The sequence below is a fragment of the Sebastes umbrosus genome, chromosome 5, assembly GCF_015220745.1.
Source record: "Sebastes umbrosus isolate fSebUmb1 chromosome 5, fSebUmb1.pri, whole genome shotgun sequence".
NCBI lineage: Eukaryota > Metazoa > Chordata > Actinopteri > Perciformes > Sebastidae > Sebastes > Sebastes umbrosus.
Genome location: NC_051273.1, coordinates 4,818,272 through 4,830,804, shown reverse-complemented (window position 1 = coordinate 4,830,804; position 12,533 = coordinate 4,818,272). Strand labels below are relative to the sequence as shown.

Below are 12,533 nucleotides of genomic sequence, written 5' to 3'. Positions count from 1 at the left end.
AAATGTCCTAAAAATAACAGGAAAACTCATCTAATCTTATATAATCTGCTCAAAATTCATCCAAATCGCTTGTTTTACACAAACGTCCTGCCGTTATTGCGTTCCCTATTTGGGTTGATTTTACAGTTGTTCTGTACCTTTATTGTTATGTATTGAATATCCATAAAATATGTCACTTAGACGAGGGTTGTCGGTTTACTCAATGATAGAAAAAAGGTCCCTTAAGGAAAAAGGCTGGGAACCAATACAAACACCACTGTGTTTAAAAGGAGGTCATGTGCTTTCTTTGTATGCATTGAAGCACCAGAGGGAATATGATTATAGTTAATTCTTTTGTACAGCCTTGGGGTTACAGGTGTAGTGGATTAGGGGAAGACATTGGCATTGGGTCTGTAATTGTCTTTACTAATCTGCTGCAATTGAAGGTTTTTGATTTCTGTATTGTAAAGACCTAATACGCAGATGTTGGAACATCTCGTCTCCATTTTTTATATTTAATAATGGATTGTGCGTTCCTTGTATTAGTGCAATTATCTTCTGCATGTTATGTCCCTTCGCTGGATGTTGAGTGACACAGGAGAACTTTAAACGGGATGTTGAAGAAGCAGGTCTGTAGGCCAGGGTGTGTGCAAAGCGGTGGTGTTATTAACAAAAATATTACTGAAACAAGGCTAAAATGGACCCCAGGAAATTCAACAAAAATGTGAAATCTGCGGCCTCCTCTCTCCCTCTATTTTACCATCTCAGCCTAACTGGAACCTACCACCTGCTCAGGTAAGCAGGGCGGGTGAGCTGAATAATGAACAATACAAAATAATAAACATTTATTTCATTTTTAATATGTCTACAACTGACATCACAATTTACCTATGGGCACACATCCACACCTATGAGTGCACCAATTTTAACAGAATCTAATTTACTGAAGAACAGTTTTGTCCTCCCACAACGTGATGACGCAGGTGATCTCATAAAAAACAGCTGTTTTCACCATCACTGATTTATCAGCTGATTTATATCAACATCAACAATACAACTTTATACACGCCGTAGTGGAGTTGACCCCTTTTAAGAGATCATAATCGTTTGGGACAAAAAATAAATTACAAAAACTAAACTAACTAGACTCATGTTGTTGTTATTTATATAATTAATGAACAGATTGATTAAAGCTTTAGAGAAGCTGAAATGAATGATTTAACACACACAACTGATGGTCTACGGAGAAAAGAAGTGATTTCACAATCACAAATAAAACTTTTAGTCTAGCGCTGAAACGATTAGTCAATTAATTGATTAAAGGGTAACTGGTATTTTTCAACCTGGACCCTATTTTCCCATGATTTTGTGTCTAAGTGACTAATAGGGACATATTTTTTAAAAGTTGTTCCAGTATTGAGGGATAATGTAACGTTACATCCACTAAAAGTGCTTGTTTTTGCCACTGATAGGCTCAGATTGTTATTATAAGCGTCTGGGAACATTATGGAAAGGACCCTACAGAGAACGGAATGTTTTTCTTACCTTTCGCTTGATCCAGTCTGTTTGTTATTGTGTCCACATCTCATCATGAAATCTGAATATCAGGCAGCAACAGGTCCCACGCTTTACAGCATTCTTCCTCTGCGGGCATAGAGCACCCACAGGAACACCACCAGTCTCCAGAGATTCGTGGCATGGCAGCAGCCGAATGAGAATTCAAAGATCTAAAGACCAGAAGATCCACATTGCCAAAATCATCTAAATATTCAGCCATGCCATTGGAAAACTTTTAGATAACACTAATGGTACGTGTCCACAGGGGAGTTTTTTAACATTGGACGCTTGGTGGGCTGTCCCTAGAAACAAGGCACTCGGCTCCTGATTGGACGAACGCTTTCCCGCCGTTGGCTGCTGCTCCCAGCTTTCAAACCGGAACCAGTAAGGAGGCTTGTTTGGAAACTTTCTTCTCTTATTTCACGAAAAAAGTTCACTGAAATGTGTTTCTGAAAACATTTGAGGCGAGAAATAAGCCACGCAGTTGCTGAATCTGTCTTTATTTTGGATCGACAACGTTTATTTTAAAAGATTATCGGGAGTTTCGAGAGGCGGCAAGTCGCGTCGGACGCCCATGATTTGCATAAAGTAGCGGAGCCCTCAACTTTATGCAAATAAGGAGCGGGCGTCGTGACGCCTAGTCTCCCCAATCGCGAAGCCACGCTACCAGAATACATTGCGCGGCTGCTTACATAGACAATGAATGGAGAGCGTGGAAAGCACGGAGCCTGTGGACACGTACCGTCAGCTACACTTTCTGTACTCCAACACAACAAACTCTGCCCGGCTGGCACTCCCGTTTCCACCGTTGTCTTCCGGCAACACGTCACCTCGTGAGAATTCAGAACGAGATCTCCTTGAGCGAGATTCTTTCCATAATGTTGTCAGGCGGTCGTGTCAAGAGGGTAACTCCCAACTCTCGCGAGATGGTTAAGGTTAGGCACTGACCTTGAATGTTTAAGGTTAGAATAAGTCGATGGGCAGCAAGTCTGGCGAGACTTTTCGGAACTTGGTCAGAAGCAGGACGAGCACAGGTGGAATTAATAACATTAACGATGGCTGCACTCCTTTTAGGTGAGCCAGTTCCAGGGCTCTGGTGTTGTGCATGCTCACTGACTGACATGGCTTGCTATGACACTTAATGGAATGGAGCCATTGTTAATGTGATTATTTACACCTGTGCTTTTCCTGCTTTGACAGGTCAACAGGCCTGCTGTGAGAAGTGCCAAAAACAAGCACTTTTAGTGGACGTGAATGACGGTGCCAGCCTGCCTGATAGGATTACATTGCAGCCCGTGAGCAGCTGCCGTCTACAGTGCTTTTTCAGAAATTGTTGTTCTTATTAGTCAGTTAAAAACATAATATCCTTTCAGCATATTGTAATTCAAGTGTTCTGAGACAAAACTAGACTTCTGCTCCTCCTCATGGCTCTGTTTTCAGGCTTTAGAAAATCTAGCCCATGATGGGAGACTTTGACCAATCACAGGTCATTCCAGAGAGAAAGCGTTCCTATTGGCTGTGCTCCAGCTGTTGGGCGGTGCTTGGTATTTCCACAACTGATCTCAACGTGGTTGTTTTCCTCCAGTCTGTGAAATCTTGCAGATGCCATTAGGAGCACCGGAGGACACAGAGGATCATGATTTTTTTTCAGATTACCTGTCTCATGCACTACTGTCAGGATATAGTGACCGTTTTATAAAAATAACTTTTTTTAATCATATTTGCTCCAATTCAACCCACTGCAGCTTTAAGACAACGTTAATGGACAACAATTTTAATAATGAAACTGTTTAAAATCATTAAAAATAATTGTTTATGCTATTTATCAAGCAAAAAAATACCTCTCACAAGTGAGGATTTGCTGCATTTCTTTGTTTTATATCACTTTTAACACATATTCAGGTAAGCTAATATTGGGGTAGTGTACCAAAACAAGACAAATAGGCTTCTGACCATGGCCTTTGGGTGTCTTTGGGCTTTGGGCTGTAGGTTGAAAAAAACAAAACAAGCAATTTGAAGGCGTCACCTTGGGCTCTGGGAAATTGGGATGGCCATTCGTCTCTATCTTCTGACATACAGTAGGGCCTATAAGCTACACTAACATCTGTATTTACAGCTGCTGAAGTAACCACTAAATATTTAGTATTTAACAGCAAGTGTGCCTTAAAATTGTTACAGTAGGCGATATGTATTGTTATGAGAATAGTGGGGAAAAAGGCCCTTTTCCATTTGCGTGTGACTTTAAGTGCTGATTCATGTGTTATGATGAGAGTAGACGAGGTATAGACAAATATAAATCCTTTACAATGACCTTTTAGGGGTATATTGTGACATGTTAGTCATAGTCTAAAAACTACCTACACTTTTACAGATCCAGCCAACTGCAGAGACCACAGACAGAGATAATACATTTTAAGTGCATTTGCAATAAATTAATTACTTTTACATTAGAGAAAACTATAAACCGTGCAGAGACGGCTGGTACGTCCCGTGATTCACTGCGACCTGGAGGACATTCCAGTCGGCGTTGGAGTTTCCGAGCTGGCATCTCTTAAGTGGTTTGTTGTTTTTAGAGTCTGCCAGCTCCCTTGTGTCTGCAGCAGGGATGAGCAGCGGTGGTTTACCTCTCGGAGAGGTGTTGTGTTTTTGTCTTTTAAGGTCGGTGGCAGACAGAGACCCTTGCTGCTGCTCCTCACTGTAAACATTAGTCACGCTGTAATAAATGTGATGGCTGCAGAGTCAGAGCAGGCTAAGAGCACTGACGTCCCGTGTGTGTTCTCGATGTCCATCAGCCCTCTGTTGTTCCTCACAACCATTTACAGTCATCCCTGTTTGGGACAGAGCTGGGACACATTATTCCAACCATATATTTATGTATTCATATTTATTTAAATATTCTGCAGCCTTTTCCACTGATACCAGACATAAAAATGAGCTAATTTTTTGGTATGTTTCGATGTGGTTTAGCTGCGTTCGTCACTAGTTTTATTGCAGTATGTGGGGTGTGAGTTCCCAATGTCCCACATCTTACAGACACTGGAATTTATTAGGAAATATGAGCCTCAATTATCTGGTAACAGAAATCCCTCTAAGTCAGATGACGGGATTTCACCAGTCAAGAGCAGAGCTCAAGACGTCAGATCTTGATTTGATTTACTTCTTCCAAATGAACCTACTCAATTTGATGGAAGCGTTTCTTAAAATTGGCTGAACAGTTAGCTTGTCACAGGTCTATTTTCAGTGGTGGAAAGTAAAGTAAAACTAAATACATTTACTCAAGTACTGTTCTTAAGTACAATTTTGAGGTACTTGTACTTTTTGATCCTTTTTCCTTTCCTATTGGTCTTAACGCTTTTATTATTTGAATGTCCTGTTGGCTCTATCTTTAAGGCTTTTATTATTTGAATGTCCTGTTGGCTCTATCTTTAAGGCTTTTAATATTTTAATGTCCTGTTGGCTCTGTCTTTACTCACCAGCTGGTCAAGCTGACCTTGTGACAGGCTGCCACAACTATTACGCATGGCTGTGTGATGACGCCAGCATCGTGAAGCAGGGGGATTCTAAGAAAATCCCTTCTATCTTCCTGTATGCGTATCGCTCAGAGCAGTGGTCAGCAACCTTTACTATCAAAAGAGCCATTTTAGGCAAAAAATAAATAAATAAATCTGTCTGGAGCTGCAAAACATTTGAGCATTGTGATGAAGGTAACCCTGCATTAGACTTATATTCTATATACTTAGACTATAGGCTGTGAGGGCCCTAGTGCAAATGTACTACGGAGTATTAGGGCCACATTGAGGGAAAAAACATCTGAGATTTCCAGAATAAAGTCATAATATTACGACTTTTTATAGTCGTAATATTACGAGGAAAAAGTCATAACTGTCCGAGAAAAAAAGTCGTAATATTACGAGAATAAAGTCATAACATAATGAGAAAAAAAAGTTATAATATTACGAGAATAAAGTCACAATTTTACGAGAAAAAAAGTCGTGGGATTATTATACGAGAAAAAAAGAAAATAAAACGTAAAATTACTACTTTATAATATTATGACTTTATTCTCATAATTACGATTTACGACTTTATTCTCGTAATATTATGACTTTATTCTCGTAATATCAGATTCATTTTTTTTCCTCAATGTGGCCCTAATACTCCATCGTACCGTCGTACCATAGACCTACAACAATGATAAATAACAATGAAAATGTAAACAAAAAATAGTTATTCATTTCCATTTTTATAAATCCACAGGGAGCCACTGGAGAGGAGCTAAAGAGCCTCATGTGGCTCCAGAGCTGCAGGTTGCATAGAGACCCCTGACCTTTGACCCCTGGTTCAGAGCATCCATCCATCTGTGAGGCTGCTGGGTGTTTCAGTATATTACAGACAGCCCGCCTCTCGGCTCACAGAATAGAATAGAATAGAAAGCTTTATTGTCATTGTATTAAATACAACGAGATTCACAGTTGCCACTTCTTCTGGTCAGTGCTTTAAAACAAATACTTGACAAGACTAAACAAGGCAGATAAAAACATATAACAGGTAAAACACACACAGTTATAAAGTAAATAAAACAGGTAAAGTAGATGTGATGAATAAATATAAACAGAAGTGTTACACTAGAAGTATAAAATATAAAAAAAAATAGATGTAATGTAAATAGAGGTAATGCACTTGTAAAATAGGGTAGGGTAGATGTAATAAATAAAATGTAAACAAAGTTGCACTTGAGGTGTATATTGCATCAAGGATATATTGCACAGATAAATGTATCACATTCAGTGTATTAATATTGCACAGATTTAACCAGCTGTGCATAAAGACCTTTTGTTAACTGCATCTAGATTACTGGAAAGCAGAGAGGGATGAGGCTACACTGTAAAAAAAAAAAAAAAAATACAGTTTTTTTCAGGAAATTTAACATTTTTTGTCTGTATTTCAAAATGACAGAAAAAAATGTAAAAATTACATGTTTCATTTGTGATTTATATGTAAATGGTCTTAGATTTATAGTATTTTTTTGTAATCACAATCGTAATTATCTGTATTTAAGCTTTTCTTGATCATTTTTAAAGATAAATATTCTGTTTTTTAGATGTTTATGACTATTTTAACAATTATTTTCATCCATCCATCCATCCATCCACCCACCCACCCACCCATCCATCCATCCATCCATCCATCCACCCATCCATCCACCCATCCATCCACCCATCCATCCATCGATCCATCCACCCATCCACCCATCCATCCATCCATCCATCCATACATCCATCCATCCATCCATCCATCCATCCATCCATCCATCCATCCATATTCATCCAACCATCCATCCATCCATCCATCCACCCATCCACCCATCCATCCATCCATCCATCAATCCATCCACCCATCCACCCATCCATCCATCCATCCATCCATCCATCCATCCACCCATCCATCCATCCATCCATCCATCCATCCATATTCATCCAACCATCCATCCACCCATCCATCCATCCATCCACCCATCCATCCATCGATCCATCGATCCATCCACCCATCCATCCATGTTATGTTCCATTTGTTTATTTATGTCTATGTTAAGCGTCCTTTCTTGAAAGGCGCTATATAAATCCAAGTTATTATTATTATATTATTATTATTATCCATCCACCCATCCATCCATCCATTTGTTAGGCTGCTGGGTGTTTCAGTATGTTACAGACAGCCCGCCTCTCGGCTCACAGCTGCGCGTAACGACCTTTTGGGTTAACTGCATGTGGATTACTGGAAAGCAGAGAGGGATGAGACTACCAGAGAAAAACCCCCTGCTGACTCCTCATCATCTGTTACAGACAGTTAAAAGGGACTCCCCCATCCACAGCAGACCAAAGGGAGTATCTCTAACCAACACCAGCTTGTTGCTGCATCTGGAGATGGAGAGCACAAACTTTACGCACGGATCTGATTCCACAAACGGGACGATGGAGCCTCCAGAGATCGCTTTACCGATTCTCATGTTCGCTGGAGGCGCAGTTGGGAATTTAATCGCAATAATCGTCCTCTCGGTGTCCAGACAGAAGAGGAAGTCTTCAGCTTTCTACACGCTGGTGTGTGGTCTGGCTGTGACGGACCTGCTGGGCACCTGCCTGGCCAGTCCGATCACCATAGCCAACTACCGGGACAAGACGGTGCTGCAAGACGACTACGTGTGCAAGTTCCACTCCTTCTTGTTGCTGTTTTTTGGTTTAACCGGTCTGAGCATCATCCTCGCCATGGCAACGGAGCGATACCTGGCTATCTGCTGTCCGTACACCTACGAGAGGTGGAGGGTGGACCGACGCTTTGCGCAGAAGCTCCTGCTCTTCATCTACATCTCACACATCTTCTTCTGCTGCCTGCCGATGATGGGTGTGTCCGAGAGTGAGCTGCAGTCGTCACTCACCTGGTGCTTCATCAAATGGGGCAGGTTGCACCAGGCTGCTGCCGTCTACTCCGTGCTGTACGGAGCCGTCAGCCTGCTGCTCATCCTGGGCACCATGCTGCTGAACCTGGCGGTGTGCGGAGCGCTGCTGCTGATGCGCCGCCGCCAGAGGAGCACCGTGCAGCTGCCGGGCAGCAGAGCCAGCGTCCGGCAGAGGTGGAGCGCTCTGTCGTCGGCTGCAGAGACGCAGATGATCGCGGTGCTGGTGATGACCTCCGCGGTGGTTCTGGCCTGTTCGGCTCCATTAGTGGTGAGGCAGTCAGTGATAATAAGCAGTGATTGGTTATTGATTGATGATCCGGCAACCTTTACTATCAAAAGACCTTTTAGGCAACAAAAAAAAAAAGAAAAGAAAATCTGTCTGGAGCAGCAAAACATTTGATGATTGTGATGAAGGTAACACAGTTTATAGTCTAAGTATATAGTATATAAGTCTAATGCAGTGAGGGCCAAAGACACAATGTACTACGGAGTAGTAGGGCCACGTTGAGGGGAAAAACATCTGAGATTTGAATAATAGTCATAACTTTATGAGAAAAAAAGAAAATAACTTGTAAAATGAGTAATATTACGAGAATAAAGTCATAACATAATGAGAAAAAAAGAAAATAACTTGTAAAATGAGTAATATTAAGAGAATAAAGTCATAACATAATGAGAAAAAAAGAAAATAACTTGTAAAATGAGTAATATTAAGAGAATAAAGTCATAACATAATGAGAAAAAAAGAAAATAACTTGTAAAATGAGTAATATTAAGAGAATAAAGTCATAACATAATGAGAAAAAAAGAAAATAACTTGTAAAATGAGTAATATTAAGAGAATAAAGTCATAACATAATGAGAAAAAAGTCGTAATATTAAGAGAATAAAGTCATAACTTTACGAGAAAAAAAGTCGTGGGATTATTATTTGAGAAAAAAAGAAAATAACACGTAAAATTACTATTTTATAATATTATGACTTTATTCTCGTAATCTCAGATTTATTTATTTCCTCAATGTGGTCATACTCCGTCCTACCATAGACCTACAACAATGATTAATAAAAATGAAAATGTAAACAAAAAAACAGTTCTTCATTTCCATGTTTAAAACTCCACAGGGAGCCACTGGAGGAGCTGAAGAGACATGTGGCTCCAGAGCTGCAGGTTGCTTAGAGACCCCTGACCTATACTCATGTATGGAGCAGCAAAACTCAGAGAAGCTTTTCCTTCTAAACAAAATGGGAAAACACACATATTAAGCTAATATTATACATATGATACATATATGATACTACTAATAATATATATATATTATTAGTAGTATCATATATGTATCATTATTATATTATATCTTAAGGTTTAACTGCTGTCTTAGCATTATGATTAATTAATTAGCAGTGGTAGACTGTAACTAAGCAGTGCATTTAGTCAAGTTCGCCTACTTAAGTACAAATTTGAGGTATTTGTATTTTACTTGAGTCTTTTCTTTTCATGCCACTTTATACTTCTACTCCACTACATTTCAGAGGGAAATATTGCACTTTTTCCTGCATTACATTGATCTGACAGCTTTAGTTACTTTACAAATTCATATTTTTTTGCACACAAAACATATGAAGAGCTTATAAAATATGATGTTTCGTTATAAATAACACTCCCTAATCGTTTATACAAGTGCAGCTGAAACAATTGGTTGATGAATCAATTAGTCGTATGGCAGAACATTTATTTGCAATTATTAATGGTTTAGCATGTAGTCGTAGTTGTATGTGGTTCCAGCTTCACACATGTGAGGATTTTGCTTTTCCTTTTAATAATTTTAATAATTTTGAGATTTGTACTATTTTTTTTACAAACCAAAGAATCAATTGATTAATAGATAAAATAATCAGGAGATTAATCCATGATGAAAATAATCATTAGTTGCAGCCCGATACAAAATAATAAAAAATGAGCGCCACCTCAACCAACTACAACAGTAAAGCCCTGCTTTGCACTAGTAATAATAATATGATATAATAGTATAACCGTCACAGGGGACATTTTTCTGCATTGAGTACTTTTACTAATACTTTATTTTCCTGATTATAGTTACATACTTTTACTTAAGAAACATTTTCAAAGCAGGATTTATACTTCTAACAGAGTATTTTTACATTATGGTATTAGTAATTTTACTTAAGTAAAGGATCTGAATCCTTCTTCCATCCCTAAGTTACCATGGTAACCATCCATCCCTAAGTTACCATGGTCATTTAGGAATGGAGGAAGTACCTCATTATAAAAATACTAAAATACAAGTAAAACTCATGCATTCAAAACATGTGGAAGAACAGCAAAAATGTACTTAAAATACAAAAGTCTGACTGATAAAAGTGACTGTTGGATTATTATTACTGATGCATTATTGTGTAAGCAGCATTTTAATGTTGTTGCTGGTCCATGTGGACTTAATTGTAAACCCTGGGTAGTTTAATCTGTTTTGAAAAATGATGACATGTTCTGTTAGCAAAATCTTAATCTGCCGAGTAGCTATTAGCATAACTACATGGGTCAGATAAATGAAGAGGAATAGTCATATAAACAAAAAGTCAAGTAGCTCAAAAATAATTTTTCCACCATTAAATGAGGTTTTGCCCTTCAGACCTCCAAAAAGTATTAGAATTAAACATTTTAAGAGGGGAAAATCCAAATCTTTCAACTGCACACAATTCATAGACATATTAAACCTCCCACAAGGTAAACTGCTTCAGAGCACGTAAGCCAAACAGGTTGGGAACCAGTGAGGTTAAAATAGTTCTTGCTCACTTCTCATAAGAAATTAAGGAATGATATCCTTGATTTTAGTTGGGAAACCTGAAATATAATGAAAAAGAGGACATATTCCAATATTTATTTGCAGACATTACAGCATTGTTAACTCTTATTTACAGTATGAAGCTATAGTAACTTGTTTTTCTCTTTCAGGTCTGTGTGTTCGCCAACTGCTTCCTGCTGAAAAATGACCCCAATGTTGACCTGGCGGCCATCCGGATAGCCGCCGTTAACCCCATCCTCGACCCCTGGATCTACATCCTCCTCAGGAAGTCTCTGTTCCGGCGGTTACTCAATTTATCCAGGCGACGCAGCAGCACTCACAGAGGCTCATCTCCTAAAACACAAAGCAACCTGTTCTATCCTGAACTCATGAGGGACAGCCACGTGTTCACCCAGCTGATGTGCAGCGCCAACTTCATGACTCAGCTGCCCGCCACCGCCAGGTTCACCCCGCACGACACAGAGAGCCCCCGTCAGACTTAAAACTGACAGAAGATGTGTTCGACATCTATTAATGTTTGCTGCTCTCTCAGCTTGACGCAGAGACATCTGTCTCAGAGCTCAGTGGGATGGAGAGACTGGGACGTCTCTGTGGGCCCGCAGCTGGACAGGATTGTCGGGGCTCCTGTAGGATTATTTAATAAATTAAAATAGACGGCTGCTCTGCGTCTATGTAGACGTCTGCTGCAGTGACACAGGACAGATGAGAAAAAACTGTGACTTGGATGTTAATACTGAAGTGCAACAATAAGACATGACTGAGCCTTTACGTTGTGCCTTTCACTGTCATCCAGCCTCTCCTCATACAACCAGTGCTCTGGTTTAATCCTTCATCACACCCATATAAAGTTCCTCATCCTCTCTGTTTCTCATCTCTCATCACCTCACCCTCAATTCCTCCCTCAACACACATCAGTCAGTCCTACAGTTCATGTGAATTAATCAGTTGGATGCTACAGGAGGAATAGTATACAGCTCATTTCATCTGGAGGCTGTGTTCAACTGACCAGAGACTCTTGGGAGATCCAGTGCTAAAAGTCATGTATTCACATAACAGAAGTAACAGTGCATGGACATCATAAAAGAGAGAGTGTTTTGTGGTGTACAGGTGTGTTTGGATCCTCCCTCAGTTACAGCCATGACAGTGTGAAACAACTAAGGAGTTAGTTTTGCATAAGGACAGACATTTGAAACACTGACAAGAGCTCGATGAAGCACTGACTACATGCTAATAATTCATGTTTGTATTAAAGATCCTGGCTTGAGCCGATGTGTCTTTTGTCTTGAATGAAACTCATGTTGATGTCGTCTAAGTTGACGTTGATCACCTTTGACCCCCCTTATCCTATTTCATGTTAAAGGTGCAGTGTGTAGGATTTGTCGCCATCTAGCAGTGAGATTGCAGATTGCAACCAACTGAAACTTCTCCAGTGTACCAAGCGTGTAGGAAAAGTACTGACGCGAAAACGCAAATGGCCCCATGTAGAGCCAGTGTTTGGTTTGTCCGTTCTGGGCTACAAAAAACAATATTATGTTCCTGCAGTAGAGGAGGCTGCAGTTTCAGGACCACAGTCCTACGGCCGCATTTCTAGGACCCTTGTTAGAAATAGCCGACATGAAATGACCACGACCTCTACGTACGTGCCGCACGTAATTCGTTAAATTACGTGCCGCCACCACGGAAACAATTTAGGTGTAGGCAACAAAACTACTTTGTTAGGT

The 12,533-nt window shown here is 39.8% G+C and overlaps 1 protein-coding gene across 1 annotated transcript; it reads left to right on the top strand.

The window, feature by feature from the left end:
* Nucleotides 1-7,157: 7,157 nt before the first annotated feature.
* Nucleotides 7,158-11,702, top strand: LOC119488747 (prostaglandin E2 receptor EP4 subtype-like). Its single transcript, XM_037770634.1, has 2 exons — nucleotides 7,158-8,258; nucleotides 10,962-11,702. Exons 1-2 carry the CDS (start codon nucleotides 7,302-7,304, stop codon nucleotides 11,292-11,294), a joined length of 1,290 nt encoding a protein of 429 aa, XP_037626562.1. The 5' UTR covers nucleotides 7,158-7,301; the 3' UTR covers nucleotides 11,295-11,702.
* Nucleotides 11,703-12,533: the final 831 nt, after the last annotated feature.

Bases quoted from the DNA above. Each gene is read 5' to 3' on its own strand.
- LOC119488747 (XM_037770634.1), top strand. From the start codon at position 7,302: ATGTGGATTACTGGAAAGCAGAGAGGGATGAGACTACCAGAGAAAAAC. The intron at 8,259-10,961 runs GTGAGGCAGTCA...TTTCTCTTTCAG, and splicing joins CCTGTTCGGCTCCATTAGTG to GTCTGTGTGTTCGCCAACTG.